The sequence below is a fragment of the Camarhynchus parvulus genome, chromosome 11 (assembly GCF_901933205.1).
Source record: "Camarhynchus parvulus chromosome 11, STF_HiC, whole genome shotgun sequence".
NCBI lineage: Eukaryota > Metazoa > Chordata > Aves > Passeriformes > Thraupidae > Camarhynchus > Camarhynchus parvulus.
In genome coordinates, this window is record NC_044581.1 from 20,200,070 (window position 1) to 20,223,506 (window position 23,437).

General features: G+C 40.4%; 1 protein-coding gene across 2 annotated transcripts in view; it reads left to right on the forward strand.

Annotated features, from left to right (window-relative positions):
- Positions 1–23,437, forward strand: part of PEPD (peptidase D) — a 151,832-nt gene that overhangs the window by 71,469 nt on the left and 56,926 nt on the right. For both annotated transcript variants that reach the window (XM_030955803.1, XM_030955802.1), the window contains 2 exons: positions 15,499–15,567; positions 22,712–22,789. In XM_030955803.1, the coding sequence (XP_030811663.1) occupies positions 15,499–15,567; positions 22,712–22,789 (147 nt within the window). The remainder of the gene's footprint in view (positions 1–15,498; positions 15,568–22,711; positions 22,790–23,437) is intronic.

The following is a 23,437-nucleotide window of genomic DNA, read 5'->3' on the forward strand; positions in this document are numbered from 1 at the left end:
GCAGTGCATTTGACTTATTATCACACAACATGGGGATTAGCTGTATAACCATATTAATAAGGTACACATTGAGTGGATTTAAGCCTGGCTAACTGACAGAAGTGCTTGTCAGGAACGAGTCATCCTCCAGCACTTGTTCTTCTTTCACAAGTGGAGTTGCAAAGGAGATGATGTTAAATCTGGCAGTATTGACATCTCAGAAGAAATTTCTAGATCTCAATAAATCATGTAGATGTAGACCTTTTTTCAAAGGTCAGTAGGTTATCAAAGTGATGGGAATTGAGCAGGAAGATCTGGATCATCTGATCAGTTGAGCCTGTCAATATAACATTTTTAAAATAGAAACAAGAAAGAGGTTATAAGTTTAAGAAGAAAGAATTTAGATGAAAGCTAGAGAACACTGCACTTGTGATCTGGAAATAATTTAGATGTGAGAGCTTGCAAACAACTGAACATGTCCTCTGTGTAGTAAGCTCTCAGAAAGAGCTAATGAGACGTTCGTATATGCATCAGAACAAAGGCTTAATTACCTCAGGGGGAGAGACTAGTCCAAGGTAATGTTTTTTAGATGTCTCAATGTATTATTTCTTTTCCTGATGCCTGTGTGGAAAGTCACAGCTGATGTCTTCTAATGTCAGCTCCATTTTGAAAGTGATGGGAAGGAACACTTCTTTCTTGAGAAATATGAGGGCCTACACACAGCATTATCCGAAAATAGCCATTTTGGTAAATACAGAAAATGCTTTAAGGAGGATTCAGCTTCTGTTGGGGGCTACTTGGGTGCTTAAACAAAAGGCCCCACATGTTTAGTAGCTGTATGGTGAAGCCATATGATGGTGGCTTTGAATAGATGACATTAAATAGAAACTGAAAGGCACAGATAAAATATAAATTATAAACAAAGGAAACGGTGAATTCTACCTGTTTTCAGAAGCAGCACTTCTTAAATAAAGAACCAGCTTGTTTTGGCAAAGAATTTTTTAAGAAAAGACTTAGAAGTGAAGTGTAAAAATGCACGTCTGAGCAAACCAATGGGCAGCTCCTAACCATCCTGAATTCAGAGAATTCAGCAGCCCTCACTGCTTCCTGATATTCCATGGTTTTCAACAATCCTGGTCTTTTACCATTCTCCTCCTCTTGGTCCTGTGCCTGGTGCCAGATCTTCTTGCCTTGTGTTTGTGGAGACCTGTCAAATCTGATGGTAAGAGTGACTGCATCCATAGCCTGTTAGTGGGGTTTCAGCAGTGATCTCATCTGCTCTCACTTTGAGAGGAATGGCAAATAAAGCCATATTTCTGTTTATATCTGCTCACTTTGGTGAATACAGTGGAAGATGTTTACCCATTCTGCATGTAGGCGCCTCCAGAGGTGGTGAGAGGTAGTGTGTACTAATGAAAAGGTAATTGCCAGCTGAATCAAGAGGTATTTTGGACTTTATATTCCTGGCAGGATTAGTGGCTTGTAGGCATCCTGGATGACCTGGTGCAGCCACTCACATTGCTGTTGCAGAGATTTACATGGCAAGAAATAAGAGTTGAGAATTTCTGTAGGTCAATCCACTGCTGCTTGGATGTGGCCTTAGACTCTGGGACGTGCTTTGAGGCAGTGTGACTGTGTAGAGCTTTCTCAGCCATCTTTGGGGATGTGATTTCTTCTCCAGCAACATCCGCAGGAAGCACAGAAGAGTTTGTGGGGTAAACTCTGGGAGACAGTCCTGCAAGTGCTGCCTCTGTCTCTTGCCCTGTTTTTCTCTGTGCCTTCATCTTCCTGTAGGGAGAAGGAACTGGGTTGGTGGGTAACAAATCTTTTGTGTAGAGAGAGCAGATGATGGAATTTTGGTGCAAGAGCTGGACTCTGCCTCCCCACAAATTCTTCTATGGGCTCTTCTCTGCAGTTTCACATCTTGACATAAACGACTTCAATCTTTTAGTGGATGTGCAGCATCAGGACAAAAGTTCTTTCATTCTTTTACAGTTCTAGACATGATGCTGTTAGCTAAGGACTCGAATTCTTGTTTTATTTGCTGCTTGTGGAGGCTCTGCCATGAATGGAGTAACTGAAACACTCTCAGAGTTTCAGGCATGCAGTGAAATGTTAGGCTTATTTATACTATCTTTCCAATCCTTACAGCTTTAATTCTTTCTAATAAGATCAGTAGATCTGCAGAAACTGATGAGCACCAAGTCAGGCAATTTTCTGTGTGCCACTTTAAAGCAGGCAAATGGATTTGTCAAGCCTTGAATTGTTGAGAGTTCTGTTGAGGGTGTACTTTCCCTTCACTTTCACCCAGATGATGATTTGTGCTCTGCAACATGGATTAAGGGAATCACCATCAGTATTATGGATTTCTTCTTGAGACTGCAAGAGCTTAAGAGCTGTTGGAATCGTCTCTCCTGAATGCATTTCATTTTGTTCCCCAGGTTTTGCAGTGGTATTTGTTTTCCAAGTTGCATATTGTCTCCTTAGGAGTTGAAATCAGTTAATGTGTCTTTAAAGCTTTATTCTCATGAGCTCAGCTTTGCAAAACTCTCCTGCATGAGCAGAAAACCATGCACGTGGGAGTTTCCAGGACAGCATGGAGGGGGTGTCTCTTGGTAGCACTTTCTACTTCTGTTGTGTTGGATTGACTTGAATTTAACTTCCTGGGGTGTCAGGACAGGAGATTGTTGGAGACTCAACAGATTAGTCTGGACACTTTTTGCCATATAATGTTGAAGTGTTGATACATGTTTTCTTTACTCAGAGTCTTTTGCAAAGACTTATAGGTCCTCTCTTGATTTTTACAACAGATATTTCATAGCCCCAAGAGTAGATCCTTGGAGTCATCTATCTCAGGCTTGGCTCTCAAAAGAGTAATTCCACTGGATTGAAGAGGCAAGTGTTTGAAATTCAGGAGACTATAAAATTGATTCTTCCATAAAGAAGTAATTTGTGGTAAATGGTGTAGTCCTCTGGACAGCCATTCACTCATTTTATGTGACTGGGACCCTTGAAACATGGTCAGAAAGATTAGAGAAGGACATCTCTGATCTGTTATTTATCAAGCCAAGAAAACTTTCTGACGATACAGCATCTGGAAGCAGACCCAGCCAAACACACCATCTTACTCAAGACTGCTGGGACCAGGGTAAATGCAATTGTAAGAAACATTTGGATAGTGTTGTGAAGTTTGCTAGAAGATTCTGAAATACTTTACCAGCTTTTCTATATTTAGTTGCATATTCCCTGCTGGGGAAGCAGTAAGGCACTCCAGAAAGCATGTGGGAGATCCAGGCAGGGTTGCAGGGATCTGAATTCTGGCAAGGAAAATTGTCTGATGTGAGCCTTCTCCAAGAAAGTATCCTCCCAAGAAGATGTTAGTCACTCTCAGGTGACAGCTGGCATGCATTTGTGTGCTGTGTCCTTGCTCTGGCAGTCTCTGCAGACTGAGGAGGAAATCAGAATACTCGCTGGCCAAGGTGCTGCCTTCAAACAAAAGCAGTTACATAGTTAGCATTTAAATGAAGCACAGCATTAAATTGAAAGACAAGCTGTCAATATATATCTGATTAGCTTCTATCATAATGCTGTTTCTAGTATTGGTCTTATTATTGTCCTTCCCCAGTGCTTCTAACAGCTAAAATATTTCTTCTTGAATATTTCATCTTTATATGAATATTTACTGTGTGTGCAGTCCTTAAACGTGTTTGTCCTTGGTGTCAGAGTGCCAAGGCATCCTGAGAGACAGGAAAAGCAGCAATGTGGGTGGCAGAGCAGGTGCTGTGGGGTGATGCTGTTTTGGGTGTCTGCTTGTCACTCCTGTTGGCACTGCAGGGCTCCTGGGTAACAGCAGCCAGGGCCAGTCCTAGTAAGCTTTGAGATATGGTGATTTTTGGAGGAGTTTTGAATGAGTTACAGATGGGACTTTTGAGTTGGTTTTGATGATGTGGTTTATTTGTTTATTTTTTACAGAGGTAGGAAGGGTGGTTTTGGTTTACATCAACATAGCATGGTTTAGAAGGTTATAACACTTGATTGTAAAGCTTTTTAAGGAGCTGTTGATTAATAAAACACTGCCAACAAGGGTATTTATGTTTTTGACCTAATGTTTAAGTATTTTATTTTATGGACTCGTTCTACAGTGTAAGTTTTCTTGACTGATTATGTTATGAAACACAAACCTACAGTGCTGCATTTTAATTTATCTTAGTAGCTTTTTTTAAAATATCTTAAACTCTAGAACTCTAAACTTTGTTTTATTTAGCTTAATGTGTTTCTGCTTTAAACTATAAATCTACATTTTTGTTTTTAGCACTTAAGTTTGGAAACTTTTTCTAACGTCTCAGATTCAATCCTGTGTTTGATTTTAAGCTTTGCCTTAACAGGCCTAAAATTCTGAGAGTTCCTTGCTTTTCAAATTCAGTGTGTTTTCTCTTCCAGGCAGATTTACTGCAATCTTTGGAAAAGTGATGAGTGTTCTTGATAAACCTTGATAAAGCTCATTGCTACATCAGCATTTGTTCTTGTTAGATATGAGCCCTTAGATATTCCAAATGACCTTTCCAGACATGTTCTTTTGAGGAGATACAGCACATATACTCTTCATAATAAACTATTGTTCTTATTATTTCATCAGAATATAAATGGACAATGCACTTTGTAAGGTAATAAAATATATTCTCTGCCCCCAAGAGCTTGCTTATGAGCAGAAATAGTCAAAAATGGAAATGACAGGATAGGATTTATGTAAATCAAACTAGGCAGCAGCTCAAGTCTTGTTTTGTGGTTATTTCAGTATTTGTATGTTCAGTGACTTCATGATAGGTGCCTGTGATGAAAACATCTTAACCATCACAGTGCTTTAAATGTTAAATATCTTTAGAGAAAACTTGAAATAAACTGAAATACCAGTGATTTCATTAACATATCCAAACAGTAGAAATCAACGTGCAAATTCAAATTTAACACATCTGAGTTAGAAGAAATAACATAATATACCTTTTTTAGTTTTTGTAAAAGACAATATAATGGGTAAACAGGATTCTCCTACAGAGTTACTGGTTTCCTTATGTCACATTCAGATCACTGCAAGCAGTGAAGCCATAAAACAGTTTACAGTGATGTACAACTACTTGGAACATGGAGAGCTTAGAAACATGTTTAAAGCCTGTAATTTATCACATTTTAGTTTGTCTTAGCCAAACAAAATCTATTGCAATAACGTGCAACTTTAAAGGTTGAATTGCTGTGGGATATTGAGTTTTCCTGAAGAGCTTTAGAAAGATTTGCACTGAAAACTGCCTTAGCCATAGTAAAGAACAGTTAAACTTTTATCACTGTCACATTGATAAGTCTCAGCCTCCCATCAATGCAGCTGATGGGGAGCTGGCTGCAGCCATGGCATAATGTTCACCTTCCACCCTCCCCTCCCAGATGGAGGCAAAGGGGAGGCCCTAAAGAAATGAAAATTGATGGCTCCTCCAGTAGCTAAAGCCTCTCTTGACTCTTGTTGTTTCCTAAAATTAGGAAGGAATTAAATAGGAAAATTGGTTAATTGTCACCTTCCCTAACGAGCAGGCTTTTAGTAGCCTTGTGCTTTGAGCTGAGGAAACTTGAAGACGTGCTGGTGCAATAATAAGGATAAAGCACTTCTCTTTATTATGGTCAGTTACTGCTAATCTCCTTTTTAGAGTTTTAACAGGGATTTATAGGGATTCATTTGTGGTTTAGATTTGGAGATAATTAAGTACCTTTCTGCTGCAAAGAAGAAATGGAGAGAGAATTGGCTCAAAGCTAGAAAAAGATTCCTGTACTGTCACATGTATTAAACTTCCTTTTATTTGGTTGTCACCCCAATAGGAATGATTAGTGGGTTGTAAAGAAAGAAAATGTATTGCATTACATCTATTAAAGCATGTTTTATATGTAACAGTAATTAAAATATAATTGAAATAATGAGTTCTTCTAATTATTGGCTTTACATAATGCATAGTTAAAGAGAGAGCATCTATAAATGTGTCTTTTTTACACATCCAGAAATGGTTTGCTGGCAGCATTTTAATTAAAGATGGATTAGCTAAAATGCAGTTTAATCATTCTGTCATCAAAGGATTTAGACCTCGTTAATTAGCTGTTGATAAATAGGTTTAAAGTACAAAAAATTTAATTTAAAATATGCCAGTTGTGATCTAGAATTATTAGAGCTGGAAATGGAGCAATGAGTCTCGGAAAGATCTGTGCCATCTCTTTCCTTAATATTAAATTAAATATGAAATGTAGGCCAGTGCAGAACTTTGTTCTGCCTTGTTAGTAACGGATCTGATTCCAAGGGGTCTTTGGAATTGGGGAAGAATTAAACCAGAGACTCTTTTTAATGATCATTGCCTTGCAGTGCAGCACTGGGATCCATTTTCCATTTATGTATTTAGTAAGGACTGAAAACTATTTGAAAAATCCTTCTGCTCTGGAGAATGGATGAAAACAAATCCTGTTGAAGGGTTTCTAGCTCCTCCTTGCTGCAGAGGTGTAGCCATGATATTTTATGAAAAATCCTTTCCTTAGGATTTTTTCTCCTGAGAAGCCGAGAAGGTTCAGGAACAAAATGTAACCAATGGTTATCTGCTGCTGTGGAATGCAACAGGTGGATCTGTGATTGGTCTCATGTGGTTGTTTCTAATTAATGGCCAATCACAGCCCAGCTGTCTCGGACTGTCTCAGTCAGTCACAAGTCTTTGTTATCATTCCATTTTTTTTCTATTCTTAGCCAGCCTTCTGATGAAATCCTTTCTTCTATTCTTTTAGTATAGTTTTAATATAATATATATCATAAAATAATAAATCAAGCCTTCTGAAACACGGAGTCAGATCCTCATCTCTTCCCTCAGCCTCAGACCCCTGTGAACACGGTCACACAGAGGGGCAGAGCAGAGGAGCTCTCTGCCTTGGTACAGCCAGGCTGGCAGAGGCAGGAGCAGCAAGGAGCACGGGCAGTATGGGCTTAGCACAGCACAGGAGCAGCTCCCACCTTGTCCTGTGCTCCTGGTGCCAGTGCTGAACCTGCCAGTGCAGAGCAGGGAGGTGACCCTGTCCCTGCTGTGGCTCTGTGGGCAGCAGGAGATCACTCACATCAGCTGGGCTCCATCCCCTGGGCTGCTCTGATCACAGCTGGAATTCCACCCATGGCCTGTGGGAGCCCAGAGCATCCCTCTGGCTGTCCAGGACGGCCAGGACCCTGCCAGGGGGCTCAGAGACCCTGGCACAGAGCCCAGAACACCTGTGGGGTTGGTTATGACCCATGGAGCAAATTACCAACCTTATGTGAAGATCAGCAAGCCACAACAGTTTGGGTAGAATAATTGTGAAGTTATCACAGGGTGGAAAATAGATTTTTGGGCTTTTTGGTATGGAGGTTCAGGAGGCAAGATGGAGGGATCTGGGCATGTCCAGCCTTTCTCCTTCTTCTTCTTGGCCTCCATCTTCTGCTGTGATGTTGGCACTTACAGATTGGTTTAGAGTAGAAGCTCACTGTCTAACACAGGTGATAGGTATTGGGAAGTAATTGTAAACATTGCACATGTAGTTTTTAGTATAAAGACATAACACTGCCCTGGGGGCAGGCAGAGTGCCTGGAACTGTCCTGCTGGATGGACCTCGGCAGGGCAGGAGAAAGAATTTGATAGATAAGAAACAATAAACAACCTTGAGACTGAGAACTGAAGAGCCCTGACTGCTTCTTCAAGCACTGGGCTGGGAAAAGAGATTTTGAACAATCTCAGGGTCACTCTGAGCAGCCAGAGACCCCGACAAAGGCCATGTCCCATACTAGGCAGGCTTTTTCTGTCCATCACCGATGGGTTCCTGGCCTGGCTGGAGCCCTGCTGCCTGCAGGGCTGTGGGGAATCCTCACCTGTGTCCCTGTACCAGCCCCTGTGCTGAGCTGAGCTCACACCTCCTGCCTCTGAGCCTCTGCCCACCAAAAACCAGGGCAGGTAAACAAGTCTGTCAGAGTTGACATTAAACCTTGTTATTATGAATATCTTAATCAGCTCAATTACTATGAAATTACTATGAAATATGAATACTAACTGTATTTCAAAAGGATTGATAGTTAAAGATTTCAGTAGTGAAATTGTCATAATATTTGAATCCACAATCAACTGGGTTTTGTACAGATGAATCAAACACTTCTGACAAATGATAGGTGAATTTTCTGCGTAGAGTTAAAAGAGTTTCAGGCAAATAGTAATTTGACAATCATACCTGAAGACATTTTTAAAGGTTTCTTAAGTGTTAATTTGAAGATTGACTTATTGAAAAAGAGGTATTTACAGAGCATTCTTGGTAACTCTCCTATCTCTAGGGTACCCATTCCGTTGTCTTGCCAATCTTCTGCAAAAGCAGCAGCTGAGTAGGAGGTTACAGGCTTACATAATCATTGTTTGCATTTGAATATTGGTAATGAAATGGCTTAGCTGAACTCCTGTGAAAAAGCATAACTTGGTGAATTTTCAGAGTCAAAGAGATGTGGCACCAATGTAGAATCAGATGAAAGGCAAAGCAAGCGAGAGTGTCCATATGCACTTCTTTAAAATCACATCGTTGAAAGCTCTTGCCCTTTCCTCACACTGGAAAAAGAAAAAAATTGGACTAAACTCCAACAGTCCTGTTAGAAAAAACTTACATCAATCTGTCTGAAGGGAAGGAGAAGGGGAGATTGCTTCACAGGAAATCTTAAACTGCTGCAGTATCAGAAGTCATGTTCTCTGACTCAAAAATCATTCAAAAGTTCTAGATTTGCAAATTGATGGGGGAAAATTTTCCTCATGTGGAATAGATAAAAGGAAGAGCTATGAAATTAAAAAACAAAAAGGAAATGTCTCTGTGTGTGAGGAAAATGCAGTTCCTGATTCTCTAAATTCTCCAACCCATTTAGCTTAGACAAAAAGATGAATTATCAGCTCATGTTATATAACCTCTTCAGTTATTCTTTACATAAGACAGGTAATTTATAATTCCCAATTATGCAATTAAAATGCTAATTACCCCTCACCTAAGCTCTCTGTTCTTGAACTGATATTATCAATTACCTTCAATCATTGCAAATCATATATGACATATGTGACAGTGCTGAGTTCTGTATTATTTATGGACTTTCTGTTTCGTGGGTCTCTGGTTTCCAGGGAGTATTAATGGCTTTACCTTGATGGATTTGGCTTCCTGAAGGAATGGTATTCTTTCTGATCTGTGTTGTTTTATATCTTAAAATATATCTGCATTTTAGGGTAATCTTACCTTCTGTTCCTGCCCTGAGCTCTGGCTTGTGATCCATTTTAGTACAGAGAAGTAACACACTTAGAAATCCCAATATGAATTATTTATATATATATTATTATGTATATTATTAATATTTATTACAGAGGTGAGCCCACTTAGTTCTGTGCTGCTTCTACACAGCTCTCCCTTACTTCATAAATGTTCTTACTGTATTTACATTAATGTACTGCCAGTTTCCTGTGTCATACCTGCTTGCCAAAGTTACATTTCTTCTGTCCTTGCTGAACTCAGACAATATTGGTCACTTTTAAGGTTCTATTCTTATGTAGCATTTGCTGCACATAAAGAAAAATTACTTACTTAAAGAAAACACAGCAAAAATGAGAACAGAACCTAGCTGTTAGAATTCAGAAGGATCAACATTTTTTTAAAATCATATATTATTTCTGCTTGTGCATGATACAAATTAGGACAATTGTAAATAGAGATGCTTCAAAGTGTAGCTCCTGTCAGTATCTCTGGTTCATGGTAAGCTTCAGCAGCTCTCCTCTGTGGGCATGCAAAATAACCCAGCCAGGGATTTTAATCTAAAATTTTCATTAGGAGTAGTGTAACCAGTTAGTTTAAGAAGTCAAAGCACACAAGTGGTTTTATTTCCTGTTGTTCATGGATCTGCAAGTTCTGTTCTAAACAATTTCCAGGCAGAAATCATTAAGTGTATTGTCTCCAAGGTGAAAAATAACTTTGCTCATCTGCTCATTGTGCTATTTTTCTTGTTTGGCTGCAAGTTACTAATCCATTGTTTGTTCATTAATAGTAAGTTGGATTATTCCTCCTAGATTTCTCCACTCTATTTTACCCTTTTGCAATGAAGTACTGACTTTTTTGTTGTCGTTGTTTTTGTATTAAAACAACCTCAGAGATGTTTTGCAGTACTGCTGTGTGCTGTTGTGAACTAAATGAAAATAGGATTAGATAGGCTAAGCCTTTAAGCATCTAGTTGCCCATGGAAAATAAATTACATTAGCAGAGTAAGTAGGTTAACAAAGAAAAATGCTCTGTTTTTAAGAGCCTCACTATGTGTAGTGTGGGATTAAAGGAAGCACTGCTCACCTTGTTTCTGTGTTCACTGATGGGCTGGTACTGACACCGTGTCTTCTTCCTCTGAGCATCTTTCAGTCTAGCTTGATGTTAATATAAATGCTTAAGTAATCGTTTGCAAATTATATTTACTGTGGCCCAACGATTTTGTGGGGTTTGGGCTTTATAGATTTCTTATGTGGAGATTTTAATGTGTCTAAGTGATCAAAATAATGGTCTCAATCCTGGTATAAGTGGAGAGATCAGCTTTGGAATATTTGGCCTTTGGTGAGTGCTTTAGAAAGGCTTTGGATTTTAGGTTGTATCAAGGCTGTGCTTCATATTTACACCATACAAAAACATAATGGCACATTCTAGTTGAAATTCAAAAGCAATTCAGTGCACAGGTAACTAATAGATACTCACCTACATCTTCCAATTGTAGTCATAAAAATAAAAGAAGGAACTACAGAAAATCCTGCAGGTTCTGTCCAGAACTCTCTTAAATTACTGTGGTTTCCAGTTTATAGTTCAAACCTTCTGCTTGCATTTCAAGGGCTATGTTCAAAGAATATTATTTTTGAAGTATACAAAGGTTTCTTTTTATTAGGTGACAACTTTCTCAAATATCTGTTTTCAATATAAACCCTATAATGAGATACTGACCTGCAGCTGTCCTTGACTCTTCTGTACTTACACTCTTCACAGGGCAAGCTGACAGCAGATCCCTCTGATACACAGCCCAAATTTGGCCTGTTGAACTACCAGTACCCACAGGTGTTCCAGATGCAGTACCTGGCAATCATGAACAGGATTATTCAGGGGTTTTCTCTCTCTTGTCAGAAACCTTGGGATGAGTAATTGTCCCTCCAGCCTCAAGTGATGTGCATGTCTCATTCTGCACTTGGCTGCAGTTACTGGGGGTGTGGGACCATCAGAAGGTCACTGAGGAATCTGTTGGGCAGTGTTACAGAAACTTGGCAAGGTTTTAAAATGTTTTTTTTTTTTGCTCAGATATTCTTGCTTCTTTTAGTTCCTTCTGTATCTCTCTTTTCTCCATGTTTATTATGTTTCCTGTAATTGCATTTCTTACTGGTTTTGCAAGATACAGGTCAAAATGCTCAATTGGATTTTTATTTAAAATTTGAACCTTTTTGATCTAGAAGTGTCTTGGTTTCAGGAGTGAAGAGCTGAGGAATGCCAATGTTGTTTTTTTATAAAGCGACATTTGCTTTATAAAAAAGTGACATTTGAGTTATATTTCTTATAACTCAAGAAGAGCTGATGATAAGAAATTAAATTAGAGATTATTTATGTACTTCTTTTGGAAATAAAAATAATGCTGCTGAGTGTGCATGGATGTGTTGTATTCTAGTAGGAGGAAGAACTGAAAATAAGCAAAATGTGAGAGCAATCAATACAGATAGTTCTATTCCTCCTGCTTTACGTGTCTTTATTCTGTAAATTTACTTAAATTAGGACAACTGTTAATATTAAACTGCCTTAGTTAATGCAATTTCCATTCATAGCACACACAATTTTAATTGCCAATGTGCATTAGCAGTAGAAGCTGGACCAAAGATGACCCTAAAACACAAACATCATTGTCAGAGTGATTTTGATAATTTGTCAGAAACACTGTTCATAGAAGGTTTCACTTTAATGGCTTTTTAGGCTGGTTTGAAGTTGAGGCTCTTTAGGCATTCTGGAGATTTGTTTGGATGTATGCAGTACTCCATAGGATCAGAAACACAGCAAGTGTATACTGGTTCTGTTATTTCTACTGGTGAATAACCTATTATTTCTGAAAGGGGAGTTTTCTTCTCTCCAGTCAGCACAGTCACTGAGACAGTTGAGTCTCAGCAGAGCGGTGGGGTTAACATTAGCTTGTGCCTCAGCAAATTTGCAAGGAGGAGAAATTCACTCATGTCATAATTACTTGAGCTGATGGTGACTAATACTTGGGTGTTTTTTAATTGATGGAAAAAACAGTGAGTTTTTAAAAACTGCCTTAACTCTCTGCACATTGCCAGTCAAAGAAAGTGATAGTTTTGGCAAAAACAAAAGAGCACCAAACCCAGGATGTTCCTCTACACAGCAACAGCAACAAACCAATTGTGTCCAAAGCAAGGCACAGCCCATGCCAGCTCTAGCAAAGCTGTCTGCATTTACAGGTGACGTGTGGCAATGCTCCAGTGGTTGGTCTGTGTACACCACTGAGGCCATCCTTGCATGGTAGGTGATACACACACCCTCTGCAGAAATACTGCACAAATAAACATGGCATGAAGCTTTGAAACCAGTGCAAGGAGAAGAGAAAGAGCTGCTTCATTTCTGTGCCTGTGCTGGTGGCATTAGAAGCCCAGGGTGAAGCACCCAGCCCCAACATAAAACTGACTGAACACACATATCCTCAAATCAAAACCACAGGAGAAGCTCAGGATGCAATATTTGAAATGGATGCAGAATGCCAGATTAAATTACATTCCATCCAACTATTTCAGCCTCTGTACTTTCATGTTGCTCTTATGGATGAAGATTCTTGCAGAGTGCAGACAGTGAAATCTTGGTGTGATGAGGTCAAGTGCAGAATGTGCATTAGCTTCAGTGGAGCTGGGACTTTACCTTCAAAGTCCTGCTACTTCTCTAATTCTACATCCATACTTTCTAGCTTTGAAAAGGCAGCCTTTGTCATCTTCTTTGTCACTTATCTGTACCATATCATACAAGGATGTTGGCCGTCTCTGATGGAAATTTTGGATTTTTTTTTTCTAATTGCATGAAGTCATACCCAGGAAAAGTAAATTCAGAAAAGTGATGTGAGTAGTTTTACTAGCAGGAAACTCATCACCTGGCAAAGCTGTACCATCATCAGCTCGGTCACACAGATAGCCCCTTCTTTCTTAGTCTTAAAAGGAAGTCTATGATGTTTGATGAAACCAGAAACAAAGTTCAGACAACAGCTAGATTACACAAAGCGTGTCTTAATTTATTTATTGCTTTTTACTGCTAGTCAGGGAGTACTGCAAGAGGTACTGCCATTACTGCCTGCATAGTTGCATATTAATTGCAGCTATGGATATAAGATCAGTTATCATATGGAAAATTAAACCTTGCTATCCTGTATCACTGATGATGGAAAGATGTTTAGGGCCTTCATATTTCATTTTTACATTTACTTTTTAAGCTCTTTGTAAGGTTACTGGAAGTTGCTGTCTAGAGGATATAGTTTATTCAGTCATTTAAGGTGAAGGGTCGATAAAATACGCTAAAAGTTGCTTCCTAAAATGTAACTATACATATATAACAGTAGAATTATTGTGCAAAATGTTTCTGTACAATGTCTTGTCTTAGAAAGTAAAGCTTGCCTGCAAGGAAATGTTTCCATATGAAATGTCCATGTCTGTGAAAGGATGTCTGTGTCAGAAAAAATGACAGTTTAGGTGATACATTTTATCAGCTCAGTTTAGTGATATCTCTGCTGGGTTCTCACCATGTCAGAGTTTCTCCTTAGCTTCTCTGGCATTTGACCTACTCATTGCCATCATTCATTTATGGGCCAAAACAAACTTAGTGTTTTCTGCCTTGTAAACCACCACAGTGTTTTGAACAGAACTGAGATCTTGTAAACAGGGTGTCCCTCTACTGAGTCTCTAAATGGAGGCTTTTCTTTTTTTATATGTGATTAATTTGTATGTTTTCTTTTGTTTCTCTTGAAATACTGTCATTTTGTGTAATTTTAAAATCCAGTTTAGAGTTACAAGCATGTGATGTCTTTAATGTGTTTTGAATTTGAATTGTGTTCTGTGGCTCAGTGCTGAAGAAGGACAAAATCACAACATCTCTATTCTTTGAATAGCACCATTATCATTCTATGTTAATGAAATTATTTCAGTATTACAAGAAATGAGGTTTTGGAATTCATTCAGTATTACAGGGAATTGGATTGTAACTAGAGCATATTTCAAAAAGAATGAAAGGATCCATGATATGTGCTTAGCTCGTAAAGCACCTAATCCTATATTAATTGTGCTTTGGGCAAATCTGCCCTCATCTGAAGGGGACTTTGACAGTGAAGATGAAAATATTGTAATTCTTCTTAAGGCCAAACAGCTCCTCCAGCAGGCTGGCAGTGAAAGAGGAGTTCCACAGGCTGCTCAACCTGCCCTTCCCTGTCCCAAGCACACACAAAAGCAAACCATGCTGTGTTGTACTGCCCTTTATAGGCTGCAGGAGACTTGGCCTCATGTTACCCCATGATCTTCTTGCTCTTGGGATTGAGTTTGTGTTAATTTTTTTCCCCATGTTTAGACAGGGAAAGATCATAGAGATGTTTAGGTACCACAATCTGAAATTGAGTAAGTCTTATGTTTTCTCTGTGTCTGTTGTGCTACAGACAAGAGAACACGAGAGTGTCCATTCCAGCCCAGCCTGTGATGCAGAAAGGACCTGGTTTATGTGAGGGGAGAGCTCTGCTGGCAGGTCTGGAGAGCAGGGTGAGCAGCACAGTCAGATGCAAATCAGGGTTAGGGGATATTTAGTTCAGCTTCCAGCAGAAGGTGTCTGTGAGGAGGTGAAAGGAGAGGACTTCTGCTGAAATTATTTTGAAGAGCTTTGACCAGTCTGGCAAGCTCCTTCCTCTGTGAAGGGCTGGTTGGACTTCACTTTTCCTGAATCTACATGACATAGGTTGAGGGCAGCAGGATTGAGAAGGTGATCATGGGTGTGATTGTGTGTCTGAAATGCAGCAATGCAGTGATTTTCTCAGTTCCACTGTGGAGAGTTTGGCCAACTTCAGCATTTTAACTGTTACCATGCTGTTTGTTCTGTGGTCAGATGAAGTCTCTTGCCAACAGTAATTTCCCTTTTCCTGTGGAGCTGTAAGGAAAGCAATTGCTATTTGAGGTCACTGAGCTGCACTGGAGCCCCTCTTTTCTGCTGCAGAGTTGCTAAATGGCTCTGTGAAATCCCCTGCAGCTCTGCAGGGCTGCTGAGCTGTGCATGTGGGGCGCTTGGAGTGTTCAGCTGAGCAGAAATAGGCAGAGAGCCTCGTTGGGCAGCTGGGGGATTCCACCAACACAGCTGTACTCAAGCAGAGCTTGTTTTTCTACCTGTCTTGGGGTGATTGGGCAGAAATCAATAATTGCCACCTTTGTTTCTTTGCAGCCTGTTCCAGCACTACTGCTACACTCGAGGGGGCATGCGCCACACCTCCTACACTTGCATCTGTGGCAGGTAAGAGGGTGATTTACACTGAACTGGGTAAGCTTTATAGTCAGCTTCCCCCTGGATATTTGTAAAATCGGTCCTTTTAGGCATATCATGTGTTTGCAAATGCCACCAGAGTGAGTTCTGACCTGTTTTCACTGGAAAAGACAAAGAGAGGTAGGTGGTTACCTGTGCCTCCTGAAGACATAACGTGGTAATAGAGTTTGCTGCACTCCAGAGGTTCCCCAATGGCTGCTCCTGCTGCTGCCAAGATCATGTTTATGCTCACCCCTGTGCTGCACTTGGCTTTTTTTATTAAATAGCACCATGGAGAGGGGCTTTACAGCTATTCTCTATTGCTCAAAAATACTTTATTTGAAATACACCTTAAGTATTTCTTATCATCCTCAAAATTCTTTGTCTCAAAGATTAGGATGCAATTAAACTAATCTCTTCGGAATTTGGAATTTTTTGCTCTCTCTGCTTCTTGTTGAACAGCTAGTGTTGAAGGTTTCTGTGTTTGGGAAAGTAGTATAGAAAGTTCTCCCTGCAGATGTAGAAATGCACAAGAGAGCAGTGTGGGACACATGCTGAAGAACAGCTGTGTGCTTCATGCAGAGATTAATCTTACTTAGTGGAATTAATCTAATCAGAGATGGATGACAGTGAAATGAGCCATATATGTTGGTATATATGTTCCACTTGTTCTGCTGCTACTCAGAAACATTTGCCCTCCACTGAAGTCACATACACTTACAAAAGATAATTTTTATGTTAATGACAATAATTCTATATTGCTTTGAAGGTAATAAGAACAATTAGCACCTTCACTTCTTTCCGCAGTTTACTCAATTGCTTATTTGTAAATGCAATTTTCCACTTTATATGCAAAATTGCAGCAGGAGCGTGAGCAGTTTTATGGCAAATTGTGTATCTAAATTGTCTGAAAAGTTTCCTGGTTTAAGTACCATTGTATAACTTGAGAATTAACATCCCAGTGAAATGAGACTCCATCTCTAAGCTTTTGTCACAGACTGTGGTGGTGATTTTTCACACCCATGCACACTTCACATTCACTTAGAGTGGATCAGAACCTGTGCTACAGGGTCTGGTTTGGGTGCTGGTGGCCAAATCACTTTGTCAAACCTACAGAAATGTCTGGTCAGTGTTTGTGTGGTGGGTCCTGTGGGAACAGGCTGAACTGTCCCCAGGACTGCAAACCCAGGAGCTGCATTACACCCAGGAGGAGGAAAGCTCCAGCAGTAGCTCAGAACTGAGTACAGACAGGAGCTCCTGGGTGTCCTGTCCTGCTCTGCAGGGCATGGGGGTGCAATCAGAGCTGCCTCTGAACTATTGGAGGATTTAAATCACAGAGAAGGGCTGTCCTTGGAATGCCATATCCAAACAACATTTTTTATTAGTGTTGTATCCTACCACTAGAAGTGCAGCCAAACCTGATTAAAAAAAAAAAAAATAGTTACATGAGATAGCAATTTACAGACAAAGGTCTTTGTATTCTATGTTCTGACTATGAGTGATGAAGTAACAATGAGTAATATTAACAGGTTTAAGCTAGCTCCTAATAAATGAATGAATTCAATTAACATAATAATGGCAAAAATAATAGACATTTTTTAATACTGTGAAAATGTCATGCATTGTAAATATTTCACTTAACTACATTTACAGCTAAAAATAGCTTTTGCAATTAGGATTTTTGAATGTTTTATTCTATTCATGCTGAATTTTATATTTTCCTGAACACTTAAAATGGGCGTATTTTGACAGGATCTTTCCTTTTTAGATTACAGGCCTAATAATATTTTCCATAGGAAAGAATAATCCTTTTAAATAAAAAACAAGTTTGTTATTAGTTTTGTTTTTTTTTAAATATGCTGATTAAGCTGGAAATCAGGAGTAATCAATACAATATTTCAGTACAGAAATAATTCACTTCTCATGTGATGGGTGCATTTAGTTATTGCTGTCCCTGTGCAGTGTTACATTCTTGAGGAGATGCTAAATGAATATTTGGTGTGACCAAAAGTGCTCAATGTGCTGACTGTTACTATGAGAATAGTAACACACATTGATGAGTGTGACAGGGTGTTACCTTTTGGGATCAGTCCTGTAGTCAGTGATACTTTCAAAAGCTGCCAGCTGGGGAGTGGTTTGAAGTGCAGACCTCACTGAGTGTCATGGAAGGAGAATAGGAACATTTGTTAAGCATACTTGGATATTTTTGACACTCATCTACAAAGTGCTGCTTCCAAATGCTAATGAATTATTCGCTGCAGTGTCTTAGGATACCAAGGAACCATTTTTACAAATGGGAAAACAAAGGTGATCCATTCCCAGTGTGCTTGTGGTGCTAGGGTGGGTGGTGTCCATTGGGAGCAGAGGTTCCAGCTGGAGTTAGGTGATGGGGGAGGCGTTGGTATCTCTGGAACCACCACAGAAGCCACCAGCAGCTGCTGCTTGCTGCTCCCTCAGACTCGGGTTCAGATCTTCTTGACTGATATCTCTCATCAGGTGCTATCAGCCATCAAGAATAACCCTGTGCAGTGGAATGCCTTCTTCTATCTGAGGGTTGCCATAAGTGAAGCTTTTTGGACCAGGTTAGGTTATTATTGAATCAGCTTTTCTTTCTTTAACTTCAATACAACTTTTTTAGATCTCATGCCTTAGCATTAACCCTTCTTGCCACTTTTTTGTCTTTCTTCTGGGTTAATTCTATGATGATTTAAATAATGATGGAAATAGGTTCCAGGTTTAGTCAGTGGTCTTTTGTTTTTTCTTTAGATGTCCTTAATATAGAGCTACTAGGTACACTTTTTGTAGTTGATGCTCAGCATAGTCCTGTTCTTAAAATATTGCTGACATTTCTCCTCTTTCTTCTAATGATTTGTTTTCAGGGTGCTTTCTGACCTCAAATGCATCTTGGGGGATTGTTTTCCTTTGCTAGTAATCAGAATCTCTTACTGCATTTTGCATTCTCAGTGGTGTTAATTTGCAGCTCTTCTGCTGCTTCGTGCAATTCTTTCTGGAACAAACATGTCTTTGACACCAGTTAGAAGCAAGTTAATAAAGGAATAAAAACGGATACACAGGAACCTCTTGGAGGATTTTCCAGGTTGGCTGCCTGAAGGTGAGCCCTGGCAGCCTCATGTGTGTGGTGATTTTCAGAGGTGCTGACCAAAAGAAGGCAGCAGAGCCAGTGATCCTCACCTCCCACAGTGCTTCATCATAAACTGCAACTTGGCACTCCAGTGCTAGACCTTGCAACTGGTGTCTCTTGGAAGAGAAAGAAGTAGCTTCTGCATGAAGGCTCATTGCTTTCATTTGCCTGAGTGATCAAGTTCTGGAATGCTCTCCCCAGGGAGGTGGTGGAGTCCCCATCCCTGGGTGTGTTTAACAAAGCCTGGATGTGGCACTGGGTGCCAGGGTTTAGTTGAGGTGCTGGGGCTGGGTTGAACTCCTGATCGTGAAGGTCTCTTCCAACCTGGTCATTCTGTGAATTCTGTGCTTTGCCAGTGGCTGGGGGTTTTGTTTGAATTGTTTTAAAGCCACCATGAAAGGCTTACTGAATCAGTGTGAGCTATGTCTGGCTGACTGTAGCATTTACCTTGTGGGTACACATCATTTCTGCAGCATTGCTCCAGAAGCATCTTCCTGCCTTCATCTCAGGACAGGGGTAAAGATGCAGCCTGCAGGGGAGATTGGATGTGCACCTCTTAGCAGGATCCCCCTGGAGGTTTCCATATCTCTGTCTTAATGTGGGTCAGTAGTGCATGTCTGAGTCAAGCTCTCCCACTCATGCTCAGCTGCAGGGCCTGCTCAGAGCCAGGGATCAGTCCTTCAGTGCACATGCTGGTTTTGTTTTGGGGGAAAAGCAGTTGGGGAGTTTTCAAGAGCAGGTTGGCTCTGCCTGGTTGCCAGTGGGTGTTGAGCCCAGGGTATCTGCCCAGAGCCAGCCAGGGGAGCAGACCCTCTCATGCCAGTAAATCCCTGAAGTGCAGATGGTGTGCAGATCTGGTCTTCAGCACCAACTGTGCTCTCTGTGCTGTGATCCCCTGTGTGTGACAGAGCCAAGATGTGCCTGACAGATCAGGAGCCTCCAATGCCAAGAAAGATTGTGCCTGCTTAACGCTTCACCAGCGGTGCTGAAAAACAGATCCTTTATCCAGCTCCCCTCACAGCTGGTGCTGAGCCCAACAGAAATATTTTGTAAACTAAAACCTTTACATTAAAATGTGCAAAAGAAACCCCTCATCTTTGTATTTGCAATGTGTTTTGTTGAAAGCATTTGTGCAGTTGTCAAATTTTGAGTATATGACTTATTTATGCACTGGTATGGTATTTGTCACTGAGGGTGCCAGCACGTCTTGATAAGTAAACGAGCTGTCTGCAAATACATAAGCACAGAGTCATGCCCTTAAGGTTCATGATAACTTTTTAAAAGTTGATCATAAATTTATGCATGTGATGTTTGCTTCTCCTACTTTATCCCCAGTATTGGAGGGAGATAAGGAACAGTATCTGCAGCTGAAATCCTGGCAAACTGCTGTGGAGTGTGGATGTGCACACCAGCTGTTGTCATAGTTGAGATGGAGACAATACAAAGCAACACACCCCATTTTCAGAAGGCTTCAAACTGTTTTTATTATAGCATGGATGCTTTTTATGCATTCTTACAAAGCTCATAAGTTTACACTTTATTCATTGGTCAGGAGAGACAAACAAAGTGCTCATTGGAACAGGCAGTTGCAGGTTTCTCTTATTTATCCTTCATTCTTTCTTAATTTCTATGTCAGTGACCTTGGTAGAAAATTCTTTCAGGGTAAGCATGGATCCTCTTATCAGACTTCTCTCTGGCTCACAGAAGTCACTGTAAAATCTCTTCCACAGTTGGTGCTTTTTATTATTTCCTGTGTTTTTCCTGAAACACCAAACAGTGTCATGCAAGGTCATTCCATTACTTCCACATGCCATCCTCCCAGAGTTGTAGCCCTGCCCCTGGGAAGCATTCCTGAGGCAGGAGTGCTGCTGCCAGAGCAGGGCAGGGCAGGAGCTCTGCTCCCCTGTCCCCTGCTGGGAGAGCTCAGCTGGAGTACAGCTCCTGCTGCACACCCTGCCTGGCACAGGACTCTTTTTCTTTGCATTGCACTCCATTGCTCTATTACAGATCTTTTCTTCAGATAGAGCAAACCAATTTTGAAAGTGTCCTGGTGTGGAAAATATTCCAACAGTGCCCAGGAGACAGCACATCTCACAAAGAAGTTCATGTCTGTCTTCATCTTGCATACAGGCTTTCTGGGTCCATTTGTAGCTATCTGCACAGCTGCAGAGGCTCTCAAGTCCAGCATCCAGCCAGGAAAAAGCATCCAGCCAGTTGTGAAACTGTGCTTAAGCCATTGGACCAGCATCACAAAATGAATGTGTTGCAGCCTTAGGGCTTTTTAACTCTTGATTTAACAACTTTTAACTGTTCTAATTTTTCTGTTTGGAGTGTGTATAATTTTATGAAGTACACTTTGTATCAGAAAATCATCCCCATGATTCTGAAACATCACCTTTCACTGTCTTATTACATAGTTAAAAATACTTAACAATAAATACTTACTGTCTTCAAAATATCAATGTAGAATTATTTGTGTTGTAAGAGCCCTCTGAGATCATGCAGTCCATCCATTAACCCAGCACTGCCAAGTTCACTGCTAAACTGTGTCCCCAGGTGCCACAGCTACATGCATTTTTAAATACTTCAGGGACACAGTCCAGCCATTTAGATTGAGAGCCTGCAGAAACTTACTGCTTTCTACTCCATAATCATTGTTTATGAAATTATCTGTATGACTGATGATCTGTTAAATATCTAATATCACAAGTACTTAATGTGTCTTGAAGGTAATATCTTTTTGGATACAGTGCATGCTTACTGTTTTTGTAATTGCACACATCAGAAGTCTAAGATGAGAAGTATGTCAGATGTCACATTTACTCCAGACACAACAAAAGATTGATTGAAATTGAGCCTCAGCTTCCTGACATCCAAGATACAAAGCTGTTCCAGCATCACAGCTTGAAAGAACCAAATTTGAGCAGGGTGACCAGTGAAAGGTTTTGATTAAAGCTGAGGTACAGACTGGCAAGTGAGCTGCAGGGGTTGGAGAGAAGCTGCAGTAACCCTGTCCCAAAATGTGTATTTTTGGATGTGATGTAATTCTTCCAGCTTTTTGAAGAGAAAAAACGAGAGCATCTATCTGAAGAGAACGGTAAAAGAAAAATAGGTAGAGCTTGAGATCTTTATCAGCCTTTTAACTGACATTTTGTAGACCCAGAGGAATATCAGTAGGCAAGAGAGGATGCCAAGGCCAAATGTAGGTCACTTAGTGGATCATGGAACTTCAGAACAACAGAACAAGTGTCCATCGTTCTCTGAAGCTGTTTTATTCTTGTGAATCAGCAGTTTACTCTGAAAGGTTTCCAGGAATAAAAATCTTTTCTTTAAAATGTGATTTTTCAGCAGCAGGTAAGAAGAGTGACAGTTTTCACCCCTGCTCCTGCTGCTGGCATTGTGAGCTGGGAATGCTCCCCAAGCAGTGCATCCCTCCAGCAGAGCCCACCTGTGGCCATGCCAGAGGGGAACTGGAGCTGTTCCCTCAGACAGCTCAGGTCCTTCTGTCCCAGTGATTCCTGGAGTGTTTCAAATGTCAGATTTTACCCCAGTGGAAGTTAGTTTGTTTTATGCCTCAGACTACTTAACCTTGAACAGGGAAAAATAGCACTAAGTAATTTAAAAGAAAACAAAAACAAAAACCCCACCAGAAAATAATAAATGGGTATTAATTGAAAAATTACTTCCACATAATTCTTTCCTTTACACTGTCATGGACATAGGAAATGTTGATATGAGCTGTGCCATGTTCCTTCTGCAGCCAGGTCCTGTCCTACAGGCAGAGTGGCAGAATTCCTGAGCCATGCCCAGCTCTGCTGCACAAGTGCTGGGATGGCTACTGCAGCCACACCAGGCAGGGACTGGGACAGCTCCCACAGGCTGCTTTTTATGTCAATGCACTGATGCTTACAGAGCTCCTTCTTGTGTCACATGAATGGGTGTGTTAATGTTTCTTCTTCCACTAATTGTGCTAATTTTCTGTTTGCCCATCAGTGGGGAGAACTCGTCTGTTTTGCACTATGGCCATGCTGGAGCCCCAAATGATAAAACTATTGAAGATGGAGACTTATGGTAAGTAAAGGGTTACAGATTGTTTGGTATTTTTGTTTTGCTACTGCTGTTTCCATACAGGAAAAAGGATATTTTCCATTCTTAGAAAAAGGATAACTGCATGCTGATGAAAAGTCTAAATCTTTAAAATAGAAGGGAGCTTTGCATGCCAGATTATTCTGGTTTCTTCCACAGGTTCTGTACATCTGCATCTCCTGTTGAAAGGGAGAAGGAGATATTGTTTCAAACATTCTGAACCAGAGGCACTTAGAATTGAGTTTAAGAAATGGCTGTATTCTAAGTACAAGGGCAGTTAGAAAATTCATCATTTGAGTTTGCTCTTGGACCTCAGATCCAAACCTCAGCTCTGGTGGTGGGGTGGAGGGTGTTGGCTACTTTTAGAGAATTGCATCAAATTGCAGAATGGATTAGGTATTACAAATGCCTGTGTGCACATAGACAGCCCCACAAGAAAGTAGAGATTAGAATGTGTGAAGAGATCAAACCCAGTTCAGGTCAGGTAAGGATGCTTCTAGTTCTAGGTTGTGCCAAAAACTTCCTATAAAGATTTACTTCGAGTTTAGTGATGTGTAATACAGCTGCAAATCCCATAAAGTTTTCTCTATGTGTACTGCATGTCCACATGCTGTGCAGTATCCTGCAGGTGAG